We start from the raw sequence: 23,315 nt of genomic DNA, 5'->3' as shown, positions 1-23,315 counted from the left end.
TATCACTTACTAGGGCTACCCTTAGAAACTAAACTTTTCTAATGGTCAAACAAGGGCTTTAATGATACATGTTGAGGTTTCAAAGTTCTTCAATAAGGGTACTGGGGAAGTTGTCAAATGTCGTCTTTATGGAGGAAAGAGATCATTGTCAGAGTTGCTTTTGGAAGTCAGTATCATAAGAAATGTGTTTAACAACTAATAAATGATCAGTGGTGGAGAAAACAGTATCAGCTGAATCTGCTAAACATTAAAATGTTTACATAGAAAGGCATCAGTAAACACTGTAACAATCTGCTGTAAGAATACGGCCAACTTCTGACAGTTACATACTGTTTCTCATTAAAACTGTGCTCTACTGTAGGATAAAATACATTCTGGGCAATGGCTGTGGGTTGCCATAAAAATGCTGCAATATACTGCGAACAGCACTGCGCTCTGAGGATGATGTGAAAATCACTGGCAGAGAGACCCTGCAAAATTTATGTTACTCTGTTTCTGGAGGAAACCAGTGGACATATGTCAAGCCAACTCAATCTGAATCCAGGTGTTTGGTAGAAACTTGATATGGTAAAATGAAATGCAATTTATATTACCAATTTATCGTAGCTGAAGATGCTTATTTCATTATAACAGAGTAGATTTTGTTATAGGTTTTGATAGTTTGTGTAGTGCTTTCAATTCAGTTCAGTTGAATTCAATTTAATTCTATTCTGCTTTATTTATATAGCACCAAATCACAGCAACACTCATCTCAAGGCACTTTATATTGTAAGGTAAAGAGCCTACAATATAAAGAGAAAACTTCCCAAAATGAGAAGACCACTTTTGGTAGATATGTAGTGACAGTGGGAAGGGAAAAACTCCCTCATAACAGAAAGAAACCTCCAGCAGAACCAGGCTCAGGGAGGAGCATTGTTGGTTAGAAGTCTTTCTTTTTGCAGAAGAGCTAAGTTTAAAGGTGGAACATATTATTGTGGAATGACCTGCCACTAGGCTTAGATGAGATGAGAAAGATTTATTCTGAATTTATTCCGCATTGAAGCAAATATACAAAAGGGTGCCAAGAGCAAGCAGTTTGGCGACAATGATAAAGAAAAACTCCCTTTTAACAGGAAGAAACCTCCGGCAGAAATAGGCTCAGGGAGGGGCAGCCATCTGCTGCGACCGGTTGGGGGTGAAGATACAAGAAAAATAAGTTATACTTAAAACAAACAAACACAAATTAAGGAATATGGAGGATGTATTTGAGAAAATATGGATTTAGGTTGGTTTTCTTTCCCCTCATGTATCTGTTTACAATTTAAAGGATATGCACGTTTGTTTGGATATTAAGACTAGTAGGTCTAGGGTATGTGAATGTATAGAAACAGATGCAGGGTCGAACCTATTTGCTAGATCCATCCACACCCCAGTTTTCATATTCTGTTTCCTCAAGTTGTTTTCATATGTGACTTTTAAATTATTAGCATTGTTCATTTTGTTCTTTGTTAAGCCTACACAATACACAAATAGCTACAGTGTCAGGAAAGAACAATCCACAGGGGAATACTGAATGCGTTAGCCTGTGCCTATACATTCCTATTATGTAACTTGGCCTATATTCAGACAGTCAAAGCTGTGCTTTATTGTGAAATTACTTACTCGAATCTATTAGTGGTTGTGATTGGCATTAAAGTCAGCAAAGAATAAATCTCAATTCTTTACTGTGATGGATTTTCTGGCAGCAAATGATCTTGGAAAGCCTTCCACCCTTGTGCTCGCTTGCCAATTTAAATCTCCCTCTCTCGGCGATGCAGCTTCCGCTTTCAGGACCATGAACAGCGCCGTCACTGCTTTTTTTTCCCCTTTTTTTTTTTTTTTTTTTTTTTTTTGTCATCGAGAGCTTATACGGCAAGCTTGAGGCGGGGAGGTAAACTTTTGGCGATATCAGAGTGAAGGTTTATAGCGTGTGTATCCGAAACTGTTCGCGCGCCTTCAGCCCAATGTTCACCACAGTCCGTCGCAGCGATAAATAAGTGCGGCCACGACCGAAAGGGAGAGGCACCGAAGATAGGCTCCAGATATGAAATGAATATGCACAGAGACGATTCCGTCAAACAGATTTGTTGCTGTCTGCCGCCGGGCTGCTAAGGAATAAAAAAATAACAACCGCGATAACAATAACAAGAATAAGAATAATAAAAAAGAGAGGAAAGAATCGGGCGACCTGCAGAGCGAGAAGAGAGCCGAGCGGAAAGGACTGCTGTGCGGGGGGACGCAAAGGGACTGGATCTGCATGTGAGACCGCTGGTCTACTCACACCGGAGGCAAGAGATGCAGCCTGCGAGCAAGCTCCTGACTCTGATTCTCCTCATCTTCATGGGCACAGAACTCACCCAAGTAGGTTGATTTTTAATTTTTAACGCCATTTTTCCACCTTTTGGTTTTTTTTTGTTTTTTTTTTTAAAAAGGTCGAAGTAGCGGTTAATTGGCTCCAGATCCAGTAAGAGATTACCCGCTTTACCTAGCATGAAAGAGTCGGGTGAATTAGCCCTCTACAACCTACCCCAGCTTAAACAGATTAACGGGCGGGATTACACGATGTGAATACATTGTGGTTGACGGGGCGCGGACAGGTCCAGGAGAGCCCCCCGCTCAGTGCCTCTGACAAACGGGCCAGATAGAGGGAGAGGACTGCACGGTCGGTCAGTTTCCTCATCATCAACTGGTCCGATTAATCAGCTGCAGCACCATCCTAGTACGATAGAAAAGGGTTGCCTGTAGCATTATGTATGTGCGTGTGTGTGGTGGTGGGGGGAGGCCATTGTTGGAGGATGCTTTTAAAAGAGGGGCTCCACAACCAAATGCAGAGTCTCATAGAAGGTGTTCTGAGCATGCTCCGTGACCACAGTGTGACTTGCTGGTGCCTTTGTGAAGAGAAACGAACACTTGAGTCCAGCAATGTCAAGCCACTCAGCTCAGTAGTTTTCAAACACTGCCCATCACTAAAGTGCAGATGTGGGATTCTTTACTGGAACTATGAATTACTTCATGGTGTGCTTAAACACCATTTGTAGAAATGCATAAAGCAGATACTGTTGCAGTAAATTGCTTGCTTTGTAAATGATCACAAACAACAGGCTTTGGTGGTTGGGGAGAGAGTGAGGAAGTGGGTTTATTTATTTCAGGGCCGTGCCGTGGAGAATTTGTGCATTTAGTTGTCTTTGCGCCAGCACAAAGTGATACTTCATGGAATTCTCTGTTGTGTGAATTCAATTGCGGCTGCTAATTAGAGGCCACAGAAAACAAATAAAAGTGACAGAGTGACACTGAGGTACTATCAGTAAACATGTGTCTGTGATATAATCCAAGCGACAGACTCAATACAATGTGCTAGAAGTAGGTTGCTGCAAGCCCCGCTGGCCCTGGCAACAACGTGTTAGAACAATATTGGCGTTATACCACTTTGACAGAAATATGCCAGCAATTGATTTCCACAATTTTATGAGAAATGTCAGCGAGCTGTGAGGCGAACTTTTTTTTTCTTTTTTAATTCAGAGAACATAAGCCTGGTTTTGACATTTAGCTGGTATTTGATTTGTAATTTGATCAAAGCTCTAACCTTACACAGAGTTCGTACTGGTGTACATTTAGTCTTTTTTTCTGTACTGAGGCAACAAGTTTGAAATATGGGACCGGACGTTACAGCTCAGCTGCAGAGTGCAACAGAAACGCTGACACATCGGGGTCAGTTTGGACAGTTTGATGAAAGCCATCAAGTGGGAGCGGAGTGGAAAAACATGGCGATTTTCATGACATTCTCTTCAAGTCCCACGTGGCGATGCGCGGCCCCAAGTTACAGTGACAGTTTTTCCACGATGGACTGAGAAGTGTGTGTCATCTGTTCAAAGGTAAGTCCATATTAGCCTGTAGAAATACCTGTCAGCTCCCTTCCAGAAGCCCAAAAAGACAAAATACACTGACAGGCCCTATTTCTACTCCTGCTTTGGAAACCTGCAGTGCATTTTTTGCTGTTGGACAGCCGGGCCTCTCCACATTGCCTCCCGGTTTGAAGGCCAAAATATATCCAGTGAGAGGTGGATCTAAACTCTAAAAGATAGAGAGCTTTTCACTGCCAGATTACTCATCAGAAGAAGAAAAAAGGAAAAAAAAACACCCAAGCAGCCCGCCCTCAACCTGTGATGCTGAACAATGCCGCCCTCATAATGGCCACATTAACCACCTTGCTTCTCACGCAGTTTGAGACAGCGTAGGGCGGCCACAGCTCTTTTCTTTACATCTCTTCAAAGTAGCGGGGGGATGCCTGATTAGCGACGACCTCTCTCTTTTAAATCTGCCCACGTTCATTCACCTTCTATCCTCCACTCTGCTGAAGGATTTGGCGACTGACTAGCCTTCACATAGAGCAGAATAGTAAGCAGCCAGAATGGCATCTGTTCCTCACCTAGTGGCTCAACCCCGAGCTGCAAACCCACATCCTGAAGGATAGATGAAGCAGTTATAACAGTCAGTCCTCATCCAATGATCATCCTACAAAAAAAGACTATCAACACATGTCGCGCACTCTTACAACCACTCTGACACAAAATAACGCAGCTATTCTTTCTCATTTAAGTGGAAAGCTGCCAATATGTCTTCCCCTTTAAACAACAACAAAAAAAGCTCCAACAAAAGAAACCGTTTGAAACCGTTAAGGATTTTTAATGTATGAAAAAGAAAGAAAGAGAAATCAATCAGATTTTATGTGAGAACGCAGAGATGGAGTTGAGCTGAATTGCAATATGCGTGGTGTGATTGGCAGGCGGGGTTGAAGCTATTTATTATTCAGTATGGCTGGCTGAGCGATGAAGCAAAGGGGAGAGAGTGAGAGCAGAAGAAGAGTAGGTGGAGGTACGGTGCATTTTGTAGTGCACATGCAGGCTGGAAATGTGAATTTTTCTCTTCTCCGCTTTATTAAACTGGATACTGAATGTGACAGAGTGGTTATCCTGCTGTAGGCATGCAATATAAACATCAGCTCACTACAAACTACAGCAGCCTGTGGTCGTGGGAGACCACCTTTTGTGCTAATGCTCAGCTTTTAAATGTTTTCTGGTAACTTCTTGGTCTCCAGTTTGGTAATTTTTGTTGTGGTTGGATGCGCTTCTTTATTTGCCCTGGTATAGCTACACATCTTGTATTGCAAACTGACATTAATGAAGGCAAACCCACAAAACACAAACCACATTCTTAAAAAAAATAAAAAGGATTGTATAATTTGAGCAACACCTCTCCATCAAATTTGTATTTGTGTAGGGTTATTGCATTAACTTGTATAACTAAAACTGTGCAAATGCTTCCAGTGCATCCATCCACTTGAGGTCTTGTAGGCATGTGTAAAACACTGATTGGCTACTGAGGAGTTCTAATAAAAGATTTTGATTTGTCTGGCTTTCTGGCAGGTCAACGACTGATCGGTGAGTTTAAAAGAGCACTTGTGGCCTTCCTCTTGCTTCAGTGTCGATCATTTTATATTAAATAACTGGCCCTACTAAATGTGGGGGTCACTAGCTTTGGAATGATGTGGAATCCACAACGGTGAAGCCTGAAACCTGAATAAATCCATGCTTTACAAAGCTTTGCTGTTAGAGACCCCCTGCTGTGCTTTGCTGAACTGCACGGCAACACACAGGGTGAGGACCCGAGTGAAGCTGATCCCTGCAACACGTTGAAGCCGCCTCTTTTTGAGTTCTCACCTCAAAGGTCAGGGAGAAGTGTTGAGAGATTAAGAGCAGCCAGAGAGCGAAACAGACAGAGAGTAAGAGGAACACATAGGTGCAGACTTTCCTCTCAGCTTTTCAGTTCACCAGTGAAATGCATTATGGAGCTGACAGAAATAGCCCAAACCTCTCTTTGCTATTCTGGGGGACCTCATGTATCATGCAGTACTACAATTTAGCCCATAGGCTGGAGCAGTGCCCCATAGATCTGCTGGTCTAGACTCAGGCTCTGGACGTTTCCTGGTATTATCTGAGCAGCTATAGCCAGCTGATAAAATAAAACACACCTGCTGAAGATGACAAAATCAAACTGGCTTTGAAAACACGCCTAAAATATTTGAAGACCTAAAATAATCAATAGATGAGGAAAAAAATAAAAACACTAAGTATGTTTTTTTTGTAGTAATCAACCGCTTTCCTGTAAACGTGTCTTTTTTTCTTTCTTTCTTGCATTTCAAACATTTAGTATTAGTATTATTGTTAATTTTTTTTAATTATTATCATTTTTCCCAGCAATGCCAGAATCTGTTGCACGGTGGCGCCAGAGTTCCACGAATCAAAGGCTCATCCTTTGTTTTGGGCTGAAGCCTCCAGTATCCCATCAATAAAACATATTCCGAGCCCTACCACATCACTGCCATTGCAGTGCGACACCCTACATTTGTGTGTGTGTGTGTGTGTGTGTGTGTGTGTGTGTGTGTCACACACTCGACTACTGCTGCAGCGGTTGTTTTAGTTAACAATGGTTACCATGCAGGACGCGATGATGTTTGCGCCTGTGTCCAAGTGCCTTTAATCCTCCTTTTTTGATGGGTGGGCTGTGGAGAAAGAAATGTCATTGCTTGCTGCTATAAATAATCCCGCAGCATCATTGTGGGCCGACCTCGGTCGCACTGCTCATTGCCATTCCCTCAGGGGACAAGTTAGTGTCGACCCAACTATGAGCGACTTCAGGCGCAATCCCAGATATTACCACGAACGGACCCAACCTGGCTGACATCATTGCGTCTGGTGATATAGATAGATCCGTAGTACCTCCTCCTTCCTCTTCACATCCATTTGGAGCCGCCTGTGTGTGTAGTCAGTGGCACTTAATCACAGAGCGCAGCAAGGCAGGAGGCGGACCGTCGGGCGTGAACGAAATAGTAACGGCGAACCGGAGAGGCGGCAGTGTGCGGGACAACGCGGGCAGAGGAGCTATCCAGAGAACGTCTCCAGCTGCTGCTCTCGGGTTTTAGCCCCCCTCCTCTTACTTTATCCGTGCACCGGATCGCGCCGTGCAGTTTTGCTCTCCGTCCCGACCCACCAAGTCTCGCTCTGCCGCCGGAGCTTCCGTGGAAATGTCCAAAAAAAGAACAGCCGAGCCGGAGTCCCGGGTGAAACACGAAGATGCTCTGGGCACCGCGACTCGCCTCTCTCGTTTCTCCCTGGAGTCTGTAGAATGAAGGCGACTTAAATTGAAAAGAAGAAGAAGAAGAAAAAGTCAATAGCAGAGCGCAAAAGATGTCGGTGCCTTTGCTGAAGATCGGCGTCGTGCTGAGCACCATGGCGATGATTACCAACTGGATGTCGCAGACCCTCCCCTCTTTGGTGGGGCTCAACACCACCAGGCTCACGGCGGCGCAGGGAGGGTACCCAGACCGGAGCACAGGAGTGAGTTTCACTGTTTACTGCCAGTGGCTGGCTTAAAAAAAAGGAACAAAAATTAAAATAAATCCTAATAACAATTAAGAAATACATTTCCAATTAAAATCCAGTCCAGATATAGTCACAGAGCTACTCTCGTGGGTGCCTTTGGTTTATAATTTAGAGCAGAAATTCACGCGCCTGCAAGAGTAAGAAAAAAAAAAGACTTGGAGAGAGCGTAATACATTCGTTCCTTCTTGCGTTTGATGTTGCTCCAGTTGCCTCTGCTACTGCTGATATGAGCATCCCCCACTAATGAAAAGTTATCATTTGGTAGTTTTGATGTGGATGCAAATGTGAAGAGACGCGGTGTTGCAAAATGAATGGCGTGGGGGAAAAACATTTCAAAGGAGTCTTATATATTCGCTCTGTAACAGCAGGAGTCTTCATTCTTTCTTTATATCCTTCAGTGTGTGTGTGTGTGTGTGTGTGTGTGTGTGTGTGTGTGTGTGTCAATGAGAGTCAGAATGAAGCGTTTCCCTGTCAGGCTTCCTGGCACTCTCAGAGCTGTGTTTGTGCCAGGGTAATATTATAAGTGGATGATTTGCAGCGATATTTAGAGCAATGAACGCTGAAGGCTGTTCTGTGTAAATATTAAATTCACTAAACTCGGGAAACAGAGTTTAATCTTGAATGTCATATTTTTTGTAATCATTTTTGTTTTAATGGCTCTTTTTTTGCACATATCACACGTTTCGGGGTTTAGTTAACAATTAGTTGTTTTCTTACAGGGAGCTGTGTAACAGTGCTGATCACTACACTGAATACTACAAAGATGGGTGCTTGCTGGTGGTTCTCTTTGTCAGCGCATCCTTTGCTAGAAAACTGCAGCTGACTGACAGACTGACAGTGGCTGATTGCTCCGTTTTGGTTTTCACGCGAAGTCGCTCCTTCTCACTAATCAGCAGGTCTCTCCAGTGATCTTTTTTTTTTGTTTCCTTTTCTCGCTGATGCAGTGATGAATGGCTTTGTCAAAGTCACCCCTCCATCCTCACCGTCGTCCCGTCAGCAGGTTAATAACTAGTGTTATCCATTGGGGTGGGAGGAGGTACAGCGAAGGGGGGGGGGGGGGGGGGGGGGGGCATGTTCTTGACGTCATACATTATACTCTGAGGTTTCACACACACCCAACCCTGAATGACGGGACAGGCTTCTGCTGTCAACGATTGGCTGCTTTAGAACACACAGGTGATAGTGGCGAAAATGGGTGGAGCCTAAAGGTTTGTGGCGTCCTGATGGTTATAAATATAATAAAGCGATAAACACGAGGAGGTTGTTGCGTGGCAACCCCCCCCCCCCCCGCCCCCCCCAAAAAAAAGAAACATTACCCTGTTGTCTTTTTATTGTTTCCCCTCCCCTTATCTATGCCTTTGTTTTCAGGTGTTGCCAGCAAACCCAGAGGAGTCGTGGCAGGTGTACAGTTCAGCCCAGGATAGCGAGGGAAGGTGTGTCTGCACTGTGGTGGCACCCCAGCAGTCCATGTGCTCACGAGATGCCCGTACCAAACAACTGAGGCAGCTGCTGGAGAAGGTAATTATCACCTAACTCCTCCCCAGCCATCAAAAGTCATACAGTGTGACCCAGGGGACCCACTGTTACTTCCTCTGACCTTTTGTCACGCACAAAGACATGCATAGAAACACACACACATATATATGCTCATGTTTGTGGTCTTTTGCCTGCTGGACAAGAATAGAAGTCATGCTCTAATGAGCTCACGAAAACCCAAGGCATCACAGGAGGCAGCTTATTTGTAAGTAGATGATATCTAATGATGCACTCAGCTGAGTGCCCATACACTGGGAGCTTCCCCCATTTTACAGAAGCACATTCATAGAACCCTGCAGGTTAAGTTGCTCATTCATATACTGTAGCAGCAGCACTACAGTTACAGTTACTGACAACAGCAGATTCCTCCTAATGAATAAAAGATGAGCCATGTTTCTGGACCACATCAGATCTGGAGAAAACAAATGTCTGAACAGTATGAATCCTACACTTGCGCCATGTGTCTGAGGCCCCTGACTAGTTGGCCTGATGTCAGAGTTTGTGAATCACTACGAGACGAACGCCAAGCCATATTGTAAAGTCTGTTGCCTTTTCTCTGCGTCTCCTATTCTAATTACAATGCAGACTGAGATTTTTTCTTCAACCACTCTTGCTCATTCGTACAGGTCCAGAACATGACCCAGTCCATCCAGGTGCTGGACCAGCGCACCCAGAGGGACCTGCAGTATGTAGAGAAGATGGAAGTTCAGCTTCGTGGTCTGGAGACCAAGTTTAGGCAGGTGGAGGAGAACCATAAGCAGAACATCGCCAAGCAATACAAGGTAAAAGATCCACTTCTCGAGCCATCGATCCAAGCGCCATTCCTTCATAGCTGCTTCTTTAGCTTACCCATTTCGTGTGTGAGTGTTTCCACTGTGGAGAGAACTCAGAATTGCCTAAATCACCATATTGCATCCCAAGAAATCTGCATGGATAATTAAAGAGGCAAAATAAATCGATACACAAAATGCCATAATTCATTTAAAAAAATCACGTTAAATAGAGAATCTGGGCTTGGAGGAGATTTAAGAAGATATCTTACATGAATTACAGTCACTGTGAACAATGGGCACAAAGATCTCTGCACACTGGGACAAACCTCCTTGACAACATCTAGTATACACTAAACCCTCCAAGGAGATTTTCTTTAGGGTTTCGTGTCCACATGTTAATGAACCTTTTTTGCAAACAGGGTAGAGGAGTGTTTGATGCAAGTTTTTACTAGATTTTACTAGAGCTTTAGGGATTTATCGTGTCTTTATGTCCTGTCTTCCTCCCCTCAACCCCCAACCGGTCTCAGCAGATGGCTGTCCCTCCCTGAGCCCGGATCTGTCGGAGGTTTCTTCCTGTTAAAAGGGAGTTTTTTCTTCCTGCTTTTGCCATGTGCTTGCTCATCTATTGAGCAACACATAAGTGATAACAGGTCTACATTTTTAAAAAAAGGTCACAAAAAATTCAGTGCCACCTCTGATTATGGAGTATGGTTAACACCCAGCCCTGTTTGCAGTTACTGAGACTAATTCAAGCGTGCCTGTGTTCCTACAGCTGTTCATACCATCACCACCTGCACTGCTGCAATCCTGTCAATCATGCATGCTCAGCAGTCCCGTGCTGCCAGCGCCTTTCAGTGCATGTGTGCAGTTTTTTTTTCTGTAACATGTCTTAAGTGCATATACTAAGTGTGTTTGTCTGTGTGTCTGTTAGATAGGTTAGCAAGCTCTAGCCCCTGTCAACAGTTTGTCATTTTCTTGCTTGCAGGGCTAACTTTAAGACATGTAAAGAGAGCCACAGGTGAAGAAGAGGCAGGTCAATTCCAGATTCCCCTGAACTGGGCCACAGTACTGAGAGCATTTGGGCGTCAAACAGTTAATTTACCTTTAGCACCATTAAGACTAAGAAACCCCACCCTTCTCCCAAACCAACCCACCACTGATCTCTTCCTGCATGTTACTGCTGTCAAAGTTTTCCATCTAAAAGCTTTTTTAAAACGTAAATACATAATTATTATTATTATTATTATTAATTGCTGTTTTTCATTTTATTTTCCTTTGGCTTTTGTCAATGCATATTTGGTTATTCAACAAATCTTTACGTAAAAACTATAGACGTACAATTCGAGACACTTTGTTGTGTGTGACATGTAAAAGCATGTAACCCTTAATACGATGTTGCATTTTAAACGATGATGACCAATAAAGAGCTTTCCCAATTGTTGTCGGTGTACCGAGGGCTTGCTTTTTATCGGCTGGTCACTTTCCGGGACGGAGCCACCTGCTCTGCTCGTCACAGCGGGTGGAGAGTATTTTCTGGGTTTGTCCGCTCAGACACACACCTGCACAAACAGAACACCGCAGCTCACGCGCACAGAACACAGGACACGGAACACGCAAAAGCAGGGGGCGGGTGTCGCGAGATGAGAGAAGAGGCAGGATAGAGTTAGAGTAGTCAGGTTCAGACAGGTGTTTTGGTTTATTTTCCCCTTCTTTTCTTTTCTTTTATGGACAGCGGGCTCTCCTTTTTGCCACGCATGACACTCAACCGAGCTTATTCTAACCCTTTCAGGCCATAAAAGCGAAAATGGAGGAGCTTAGACCGTTGATACCAGTGTTGGAGGAGTACAAAGCCGATGCCAAATTGGTATTGCAGTTTAAGGAGGAGGTCCAGAATCTGACGTCAGTTCTAAGCGAACTTCAGGAGGAGATGGGGGCCTATGACTACGAGGAGCTCCACAACAGAGTGTCAAATCTTGAGGAGAGACTCCGAGCATGCATGCAAAAATTAGGTAGGCACAGACAGTTATTGGCTGTTGGCACACACTTTGCTTCAAACACATGCATGCACAAACAAGCCCACTGACATACATGAGTACGTTGAATGGCTAGAAAGAGATCCTCAGGCATACTGGCACAATACAGAACACATGATAAGAACATCACACGTGGCTATAACGATCTACCACTAAAATTCATAATTCAGCGGTATTAAAACAACAGTGTATCTTACGGTTCTCATCTGTACGTGCTGGTCTTTTTTAAAGGCTTTATCTTGGGTCTACACTTGAAAACTGAAAGTAATCCAATAAGGAAGTCCACAACATGACTATGCATGTTCTCTGCTTTTAGTACTGTCTATAAATCCTATTCACCCTTTCTGCAAAGAAACAACCCCTGAATGGGTTCTGGGTTCCTGAAATTTTGGATTCCTTCTTTTCAACACACCTACCTTTTAACTGTTTGTTTGGGACACTGCAATCTTTTTTAATTGGATGATCAAATCAAATAGGATGCTAAAAAAAATACATAATTAGACACAGCACCAACCTGCAACCTGCACGCACCCAGGGATGGTTGAGGATGACGAGAGCTACCGAGCTTCTTCATCTTTTAGTCTGCGATTTCTCATCACATCCTATCTTTTTGCTTTTAGCCCCTGTCTGAATCTTTTCACACCTCTGTCACATCCCACAGTGCTAATAGATGCACACCCACACTACACTGACTAAGATATATTACGAGAGCAGGGACACTTGCACGCGGCACATCGCGGGTATATTGTGTCCCTGTTTCAAATTATGCGCAGCGGAAGATGACAGAAAGAAAGAAAAGCTTTTGGTTATACTGGCGAAGAAAAGAAAAGAAAAAAAAGACAGTCAAGATGCTCTAAAGGGATTAAGAGTGAACAAACAGACTACAAAAACACACACCTAAGCTCTCATCACCAGTTGTTTCTCGTGCCATTCTTTATCTCAGCATACACTGCTCTTTTTTTCCTAGCCACATCTGCTTCCACTACCCACCAGCCTGGAGTCTTTTCTGTGTTTTCACTCCCAGTTCAATTAACATGCCACCCCTCACACATCTATGGTCAGGCTGCCAAAGATAGGAGAGTAGGGACCAGCGGGAGTGACTAAGTGTGTGTGTGCGTGCGCAAGATCAGATGAGATAAAGGTGAGGTCACCCAGCGAGAGACTGGCTCAGGCAGAACAGAGGGTGGCTATTCCTTTCATCTTCACACGATTGCAGACGCACTCATGCGTAGTGCAACCAAATACAGTCCGGTACACTTGCATTACTTAGATTAAGCTTGCGAAGGTCACTCGCAGCATTTGCATCTGAATAATAACATTGAGAGGAAAAAAAATAGAGCAAAGTTTTTAACAGACAGGAGACTCTAATACAAGGTGGTATTGAGAAGGAGACAGAGAGAAAGAGTGATAAAGTGAAGGCGAGTGGGAAAAGTGAAAGAGAGTAACTAGGGTCCCCGCAGAGCTGTCCTTCAAGCTGTTTTGTGCCGGAGAAAGTAACAGCCCAACGGCTGCTGGGACACAATGGCCATCGATCAAGAGGACATGCCAGCTTGCTGGGCAATAATCAAATAAATAAATCACCTTGTGTTGTGCCCCAGCACTGTGGAGGCACTGAGAGCTTCAGGCAAATCCAGTCTTTTCACACTGAAATGCTGATGAATGAAGCAGGAAGGTCACTCCGGCACATCAAGCCCTCTGCTACCTGCTCTGCTGCCACTGGTTTCCCTTTATATTCTGGCTGTAAAGAACTAAATTAGACTATTTCTGTCATTTTAAACAGCTCACCAAAATCACCTTCTCTCTTTTCCTTAATTAACCCTCCTCCTTTTCTTAAGACTAATTCTTAAATGAAATCTTTTTGTAATTTAGAGCGGTGGGGGCTTCTTTCCCTCTCCACACATTAAGACTAAGTGGATAGCTAATTAGTGGTTAAAATTATTACGACCAGCGTAGCTAACTGACTATATATATAAAACAATGTTATTAGCCTATTACAGCTAGGTAGCCTAAATGAACTCATAGACTTGTGAAACAAGATAACTTCTTTATGACACCTGGAGGAAGATGTTATGTGTTATGATTTAGCCATACCTTCAGAGGGCCCGGTGGCGCCAGTGTCCGGCAGCCTCGCCTCTGTCAGTGCGCCCCAGGGTGGCTGTGGCTACAATGTAGCTTGCCATCACCAGTGTGTGAATGTGTGTGTGAATGGGTGGATGACTGGATGTGTAAAGCGCTTTGGGGTCCTTAGGGACTAGTAAAGCGCTATATAAATACAGGCCATTTACCATTTACCATACCTGCTAAACATGTGTACGAAAGAATTTCTTTACATACTATACCCATATAACATCCACCTGTGTCATACCAACCCTCGGCGTGTCCTCCTTCACTACATCCATCAGCCTGTTCTGAGGTCTTCCTTGTTTCCTCCTTGCATCAGTACATTTCTTCTTCATTTCTCAGACATCCTCTCATGCACTTATATTTATCTGGTTAAAAGGTCCACTGCCTTCTCTCCTAGACATCTCCACACCTTCATAGGTATGTCACTCTTCACATCGGGCCTCTTTTCCTCCTTACTAAGCAATAACCATCTTTCCTCATCCATCCACCCCTTTCTCTCTCAGCTCACTTTGCTCATTTATGCATTTCCATTTCTATCCTTAATCACCCCAACTGATAGGTTTGTAGCTTGAACCCATCCGCTGGAACGTTGAAGACAATATAATTACACTGCTAAGCAAGACACAAATAGGCAAAGTTCTTCATGTTACTCGTGCACGGGAGAGACCGGACAGAGTGCCGTTCCTCCACTTGACCCCAGTTGCTCTCGTCCGTTCTCCCGTACCACTGTCCTTTTATTGAGGTTACATGAATATGCATAGGTTCATTAACATGTGACGTCTACATACACACAAAGAGTACCTTGCCTGTGTGTGTGTGTGTGTGTGTGTGTGTGGGGGGGGGGGGGGGGGGGGGGGGTACTGCTGATCAAAGGGTCATAAAAGCACACAAGCAAACATCCTTGGTCAGGAAGAGGGTAGACCCCCCCTCATCCTAGATAACACAGTAAGGAAGTCCAGCAGTTCATTTATACACAAAAAGCACTTAGACTAAAACAGACGTAACTACGTTAATCCTACCATAAAACAATAAGAGAAGGTATGACCTCTCTCATGCTCCCAGGATGTAGGTGTGGAATGCACACCAAGCCTCTGTAGCCTGTTAAAGATCACACAACTTATCACTACACAATTGATTATACACCTCTAAGCATCTATGGTTAAATATTTCTATTTGCACATCCTTTCCACTGCAGTCTCTCTACCTTGCCAAACCATATAAGTCATTTTCCTCTTCTTTAGTGTCCAGCCTCATTTACATCTCCTCCCTGAATTCTGCACAACATTCTTCCTTCTTCATCATTATCTCTACCTTCAGTCATTTCCTCTTTCTCTTTCAGATTGTACCTTCTGTGTAAGATAGTTCATGTGTGTGTACCTTCCTCCATTCCTATGTGACCGTGCGCCTCCCTCTTGTTGAAGTACATGTTCACTGCAGCCTTTTTTGCAAAATCCACTACCATCTGTCTAAGACCATATCTACCCAAGATCTCCTTATCACTGTTCCCTTCACCTACATGCCCATTGAAGTCTACTCCTGTCACCCCTCTCTCTCCCCCCCGGGAACACCCTTTACTAGGGATGGGTACCGGTATCCGGTGCCATTATGGCACCGGTTCTCACATAAACGGTAGTAACCAGACCGAAAAGCAGCGCACATTTCAGTGCTTTATTTCGGTGCTTATTTTTCCTGAAATGTCATACACTTTGGATTCTAGCCAATCATTTTACCTTTGCAAGCGTAGTAGGCGGGCCCAGGTACGTACTTTCTTTTAGAGCAGAGCTACAGATTAAAAATGCCCAAGGCGAAGCGGTCAAAAGTCTGGCTGTACTTCACAGCAAAAGATGCAAACTCAGCACCCTGCATCAAGTGCTTTAAGGTGATACTGTGATACTGTGCAAAGGAGGTAACACCTCAAATCCGATGAAACACCTGGCGACATATAGCATTTTGTTAAAAGCCGAGAAATGCACCGTATTTGATAGCTTGCTGCGAGACCTCACACCGAGCACATCTACTGTGGGTGTGGTGCCTGTAATCGGACCCGGAGTTAGCAACATCCCCCAAAAACCCGAAGAGGAGAGTCCTGGCCCCTAGCCCTGCCAGTGTAGCAGAAATGATGACGGATGATGATGGCAGCAGCAGCTGTTCTTCTCTGTGTGAGTAGCTTAATGTTGTCCGTGTGTAATTTACGTTGAGTAGGCTAACCACGTTATTACATTAATGCACATAAGGTGAACTAGCAAACACCGTCGTAGTTACATGCGGCTGTCTTCTTGTTTGATGGCAGATGCTCCCTTCACCCTGGCCAAAAAGGCTAAAACGACCAAAGAAAAAGTGGAAAACAGCTAAATATGAGAGGTTTTTGGACAAAGTTTGTGTTTTTTCCATTGTTTAAGCACTGCTTCCAGCCCAGAGTGATGCCATATATGCCCTATAGCTGCAGAAAAGGCTAACATTGTTATCTTTTTACAAAAAAAACAGCTGAACATGAGAGGTTTTTGGACCAATTTTGTGTTCTTCATTCTTTAAGCACCGGTTCGAGCACCGGTTTGAGCACCGTTTAAGCACCGGCACCGTTTCAAAAGTACCGGTTTGGTACTGGTATCGGATAAAACCTAAACGATACCCATCCCTACCCTTTACAGCTTCATCCAACTTCAGCATTTCTCTTTCTCCTTTTTCTCTGACAACATTCAACATCGCCTCTTTGATTTCCAGCTTCAAACCATGATCCTGTATGACTCTCTCTTTACCTCCAGAACATTCTTCACATACTCTCCCTTCAAGGCTTCCCCTGATCCATTTTGCTTCCTATCTTTGCTACGATAGAACAGCTTAATCTACCTCTGACACTCCTGTTTTTTTCTATTCTATAGACCCTTCATTTAAAGTTGTGACCGATTTACAAATCGTATTATTGATCCAAATATTTGATTTCTGCCCTTTGAATATAATGGCAGTAAGTGACCCTTGTAGGGGTCTGATTGCTAAAAATATATTTGAATAACAAGATAACTGTAAATATTCAGACTTTAAGAGGCAGCCTGTTCATGTAGGTACCTCTAGTAGAAATTCTAAATCGTCACATTTTGGGTTAAGGGCTGTTAATCTATGGTGCTAGTGTCAGTCGTTATGCAAATGTACTGTTTATAAGGTTGGGGAATCCTTCAGTCAACTCAGACTGAAGAAATGTTTCTCCCACTGAAAACGTTACATCCAGATGAACAGAATTAAGTTTCTGGGGCTGATGGCGGGCTTTGTTGTTATATCAGCTCCAGTTTCCATTAGGTTTTCTATTTGATTTCCCTTGTACTTCAGTCCAGGCATATTCAGGCCAAAAGGGGATTAGACCTTGTGCACAACTCCAGAATCCAGATCCATCAGCTGGCCGTCCAGCAGACTGCAATAGTAGTGTCATTTAAAGACAGAAGCATGATTAGAGAAAAGAAATAAATAAATCAATGGCCAATGTATTAATGCAGTCTCTAATCCCACTGAGGGTTACGTAATGGGACTCAAGCCCCCACTGGAAATAGTAAATGCTGCTCATGTGACCATGTGTTTGTCTCTCAGCCGCCGCTGAGGTGCGATGCCGACGCATTCTCACAGGCACGACATATGCTGCACACAGAGACGCACAAACACTCTAACACAAAACCACAAGTTTCTTTATGTGGGTGATAGAAATGAGATAGAGGGAAGCAGGTAACCGAGGGAGAAAGATAAGCAGAGGAAACACAAATGAAATCGATGCCGTCTGACTGCAGAGTAAAAATGACATTTCACAGCAATGAAGCGCATGACAGATGATGGAGTTGTAACAAAAGGCGTCGTTGCATCCTGCTGTTCAAATGAACTTGGGATGTGATGAAATTAACTTGTCAAGACCATCTCATTGACTCTTGTCTTTATAAACTATTGTGTGAAAGCAGCTTAAATGAAGAGATGCACTGCGAGAGCTTCTGTTTAGTAAAATCATGTCTCTCATTCCTGCCTGTGTTCATTAGAAGGGGTACGCTAGTCTAACTGACTCTCAGTCAAGAGGGACACAGAGCCCGGTGTTAGTTTTGTCAAATTCTTTAACACCTCAATCAGCACTAATTAACACTACAGCAGCTACAAGTAGCACGCAGGAACAGAATACACAGAGGCTCTCCCTTTCCTATCCTATCCTTCTCTCACTTTTTCACACATCCACATGGAGAAAGTAAAACAGGCATTAGCATGTGTGAACTGAATAATAAGCACCACTTGTGCAGTACATCACGCAAAGAGAAAGGCGTAGCAACAAGCTGGACTTTGACTCGTTTATCCTTTAGGCAAATTCATCAGGATTCAAAGCAAATGACATGAATCCCGTGCAAGAAATTGTGATTCGGTCTAAATGTGTAAACAGGCGTTGCTGTGGGTATTTCCTATCTCGCTTTTTCCTTGCAGCATGCGGCAAACTGACAGGCATCAGTGACCCCATCACCATCAAGACGTCCGGATCCAGGTTTGGCTCCTGGATGACTGACCCTCTGGCTCCTGAAGGAGATACTCGGGTATGTGGCACACAGTCACACAGTGTGGGCTGGGTATCAAAACTGCACTTACCTAATATCTGCTCAGGTGTTATTTAGGAAGACAAGTCCATTAACTGTCAAGTCACTTCTTATTTTTTCCTTCTTTAGTAGATAAAGAAACCACTGGCTCTAGTTTCTCAAGGCTATTTTCAGATTTCTAGTAACACTTTATAATCCAGCTGCTGCTACTTTTGTCTGGCCAACACTAAAAAGCCCAGTATTGTTCAGATTACCATCCAGAAAAAAATCTGATAACACTTTGTATTACAGCCCTTAAAGGCATAAATCTACTGTAATTAAATGGATATTGATATTCATATCATATTTACCCACAGATACTTAATAGGTACACTAGAATAAGGAGGTAGCAACCCAGGTTTTCACAGGATACAATGAAGTAATTATACACTAAATAAATTTAAGTAATGCTTAAGCAATGTTACAACACAATTTATTATGTAAGTAACTGTAAGGACATCATAATTTCATGGCAATTTTTCTGAACAATAAAATTTAAAAATATATATATAATTCCCGACCTTACATTGGAAGTACACTGCACTTTTCAGGGCATGGGCCATATTTTGGAGTGCGTTAAACTTGGCAACCTTTCATGGGAAATTACTTACACAGTATTAAAATGACTTTCAGCACAATTTGTGTCTCTTTTCCTGTAAAAAACTCATAATTTAGGCACTACTTAAAGTGTACTTGCATGTAATTATTTCTCATTTCCTTTAAAATAATTAAATATTTTATTTTCCTGTATAATAAATTAGTTTTATGTACTATTTTTGTAAAATCCTGACCTGTTAACCTCCTTATTCTAGTGTGATAGTTGCATGTAGATAGTTGCATGTAAATATAGTAACATTGTACTTCCAAATAAAATACATCAAAATTTAATTTGATTACAGGAGAATCATTTTTTAGTCGTGGGCTGTGATGTCTTGATACTAATCTGAACATTACTGGGATTTTTTATTGTTAATAAAACAAAATAGTAATATCAGTATGTCAACTTGAGCTAATGTGATTTATAAGTAAGTAGTTCCATTTCTGCATTATTTGAAATGTGTGGTTTGTTTCCTGGTCTCTATTACTTTAGCAGTCGATTGCATCTGATTTCCCTTTGCAAAGTGCATCTTCCTGCTCAATAAATAGGCCTGCCTTCACTACTAAAACACATTAAAAATAAATACCAAGTATAAATCTATATGATTTGAACAGGAAGCTGCTTGGTTGACAAGAAGCTGGAAATAAAGAGAGTTTATTCGTCTGCTCAGCATGAAGACGCCCTTTCTGCTCCCGCTTTATTAGACGCATCAATAAGAGATGGAACGCACACGAGCAGAGGGAGTAAAAACTTCAGCTGCACACGGCTGTGCATCTGTACAGTTACAGTTTCTGATGGCTAACGGTTCTGACAACACAGGCCACAGAATTTTTATGGTACAAACGTCTTTACCAGCAAGGTTGAAACTTACTGCTGACTACGATTATTTTTTAGCAGACTTACGGCAACTTCCTTTGGTTGAAACTAATACATTTTGAACAGAACCCATGAAAGATGTTCCTCGCTGTCAAAGGGCAGAGAAGAAAAATTGATTTTAATTGATGGAAGCAGACAGGCCTGCCCCAATTCTTTTCATCTTAAGGTTTTCTTACCTTTCCTTAGTACTTTTTTTTTTTAGCCCCGTGGAGTCCTTCTTTCTTGATGTGAATCATTTTTAAGTTAATTGTGACAGCAGATATAACCAGGTAGAGGAAGTCTTTAGGTTTATCAGTCCCACTGTGACCAAGGAAGTATTTGAGTCTCCAGTGGCTCTGGAATGAGAGCTCTCTGCCCACCTCCACAGGGGCCAGCAGGAAGCTGGGTCATAGCAGCTGAGACAGGCCTTTTATCTGGAATGATGGGCATTATCCCTGTGGGGCCGGTGCATGCCACCCTGCGGCTGTCATCCTGACTGTTTGCATTCAGAAGTAGATGGATTTCAGCTTCGCCTGCTCCTCGAGGAAGTCTCAGCACTAACTTAATTGGGATGCTTGTTGACGATGTGATTTGATTTATTCCGCGTGTGATGTGCATGCTCGATTCTCGAATTCACAAAGGCACGCAGGAAGGATGATGATAGGCATTTCTAGCTTTGAAGTACTGCTGCGTTTTTAATTCTCTCTCTCTCTCGTCTTGATGCTTAGGTCTGGTACATGGATGGCTACCATAACAACCGCTTCGTGCGGGAGTACAAGTCTATGCATGACTTCATGACGGCAGACAACTTCACGTCCCACCGGCTCCCCCACCCGTGGTCAGGAACAGGTCAGGTAGTCTACAATGGCTCCATCTACTTCAACAAATTCCAGAGCCACGTCATCATCAAGTTTGACTTCCGCACCTCCTCCATCAGCAAGTCCCGGCAGCTTGACTACGCAGGCTTCAATAATGCGTATCACTATGCCTGGGGAGGGCATTCTGACATTGACCTCATGGTGGACGAGGGAGGACTGTGGGCTGTCTATGCCACCAATCAGAATGCCGGGAATATTGTTATCAGCAAGCTGAACCCCAACACGTTGCAGATCATCAAGAGCTGGACCACCAACCACCCCAAACGGAGTGCCGGCGAGTCTTTCATGATCTGTGGCACGTTGTATGTGACCAATGGCTACTCGGGAGGCACCAAAGTCTACTATGCCTACTCCACCAACTCCTCTACTTACGAGTACATCGACATTGCCTTCCAGAATAAGTACTCACATATCTCCATGTTGGACTATAACCCACGTGACCGTGCACTCTACGCTTGGAACAATGGTCACCAGGTTCTCTACAACGTCACACTTTTCCATGTCATCCGCTCAGAGGAACTGTAACCATGAACATGGATCGAACACCATAAATGCATATTGTCTGTAAAGGAAATCTCACTATATACAAAAATATATCTGCTCCAAGAGACTCTATGGCAAGACCATTCTATTTATGATATCAAAGAATTTCTGAAAGACTGTATCAACAGTGAATGCAAAGTAGAGTGAATGTGCATATGAAAAAATATCTAAAACTGAAGGGTTTCATTCCAAAATGTGATAAATCACAAACAAGAAAAAGAAGCCGTATCTGTTATTATCACAGATGATTGCGTCAAAAGCAAAACATTTTTGTAAATAAAAGGTCGTAACATGACTTCTTAGTCTTAGTAGACTTTATTTTAATAGCTGCCATAATTTTGTTAAAGGGTCTTTTATTTTGGAATGAAACTCTTTAATTGTTTGCCGTATAGAAAATGACTGTAAAAGTAGATATAAATACATCAGATTTAAAAGAATAAGAACAGATGCCAAAAAAAAAAAAAATCAAAACAAAAAAAAACACACGCCTTTTTTTTATATCATGGAATATCAACCTAAGCTCATTCCTGTGGCTCCAGTTCTTCTGCAGAAATCCTCCCGGCTGAACTTTTCTTTCGGTCATTGGGGGTCCTGAAACGAAGACTGTTATAATAAACTGTTGGATCCCCGTGTCCCATGGACATAACGTTAAAAAAAAAAAAAAAACGGGAGGTCACTCTAGTCAGAAGACTTGATAGCCTAATGGATGCTGTGTGTCATATTCTTTTTATTAAGTACCGTAGCAAATCAGAAGTCTGTAGAGAAACAGAAAACATCAATAACAACATCCACTAAAAGACCTGAAGGCACTGACTGTTGACAGCGCTGTTGTTTAAGATGATTTCCCTGTGTTGGTGACTATGTGTGAAAAAGGCTTTCTTTGCATGAGTGTTTTCTATCACTCCGGTCTTCTGAATGTCTTTTTTGCTGTATGATACTATTAAAAAAGGTGGGCGGTAGGGTGGGTGGGGGAACAAGGTAGTATGCCTTTGGGATTTGGGGGTTTGCAGAGATATTTACCTTTTTCCTGCTTCCTTCGATTTTGTTCTCGTTCTGTTTATTTCAATTTCTTTGCAATAATGTTTTTTTTTTAACGTTTTTGTATCTCTGTAACTGTTGCCACCAGTTTTGCCTCTCTATTTGTTTATTTGGACTGCGTAGGAGGAATCTATCTAGCTCACATCTCTCTGAAGTAAAAGAAAAAAAGAAACAACAGAATGTATCTAGTATTGTATACTGGAAACCAGGCCCTTCTATTTTCAATCCACCTCATGTAGTCGGGAGAGGGTTTTTTGGGTTTTTTTACAGGATAAATCCTGTCTCATGTCATGTATCCCCCCACTGCTAGTGAAAGATAATGCTGTTTAAATGTATACTCTTGCTGAGGACAAAAGCTTTTCACTCTTTTTGCGCTTTGCTGGACATGTGTTGTATCTGAGATGAGATAGTTAATGATTCGTGTCAATAAAATAGAGAAATCTGACGCTCGGATTGCTGCCTTTAAACGCTACAAGGTGCTGTGTATCAGTACAGTTAAGTCCCTATTAGACGTAGAATACATAATCGCTGGTTTCATCAGTCTGTTTCAAAATAGTTTAGATCTGACCTTTAAAAATAACAAAATTACTAAAAGAGGGGAAAATGTTTCAGCCTTTCTGGAAATTAGCATACAAAGCAGTGACATGAAATGTAATTATTGACATGCTATTACTGTTTTATTGTGTTCTCAAGTGAACTGGGCAACTCAAAAAGATTCACAAACGCTATGGAGGGTCTTTATGTGCCTGTTAATGTTGCTGCAGGAATCCAGCGTTGGGTGAAGTCCAACTCTAGTAACACGACTGAGGCAAATACTACAGCAAAGAGACCAGAGTGCTCATTCAGACATGAAGCTGGCATGTTCAAATGCCATCAAATTAATGGAAAAGAGTG

At 42.8% G+C, this 23,315-nt stretch overlaps 1 protein-coding gene across 2 annotated transcripts; it reads left to right on the top strand.

Moving 5' to 3' along the window:
• The first annotated feature begins 1,865 nt into the window (after positions 1-1,865).
• Positions 1,866-22,866, top strand: olfm1b (olfactomedin 1b). Of its 2 annotated transcripts, none has more exons than XM_086301251.1 (6): positions 1,866-2,379; positions 8,826-8,975; positions 9,620-9,775; positions 11,556-11,775; positions 18,364-18,470; positions 20,691-22,866. In XM_086301251.1, the coding sequence occupies exons 1-6, from the start codon at positions 2,314-2,316 to the stop codon at positions 21,363-21,365; spliced, it is 1,374 nt and encodes a 457-aa protein (XP_086157377.1). In that variant the 5' UTR covers positions 1,866-2,313; the 3' UTR covers positions 21,366-22,866. The 2 variants fall into 2 exon arrangements, with proteins under 2 accessions (XP_086157377.1, XP_086157376.1); XM_086301250.1 differs by lacking the exon at positions 1,866-2,379 and adding an exon at positions 2,812-7,412.
• The last annotated feature ends 449 nt before the right edge of the window (positions 22,867-23,315 follow it).

This window comes from Aulonocara sp. 'chitande type north' Nkhata Bay, linkage group LG7 (assembly GCF_057382095.1).
Source record: "Aulonocara sp. 'chitande type north' Nkhata Bay isolate Kocher_YH1m ecotype deep benthic linkage group LG7, A_spYH_male_GT1.1, whole genome shotgun sequence".
NCBI classification, from domain to species: domain Eukaryota; kingdom Metazoa; phylum Chordata; class Actinopteri; order Cichliformes; family Cichlidae; genus Aulonocara; species Aulonocara sp. 'chitande type north' Nkhata Bay.
The sequence above is the reverse complement of the archived record's forward strand: the minus strand, read 5'-3'. Positions and strand labels throughout refer to the sequence as shown.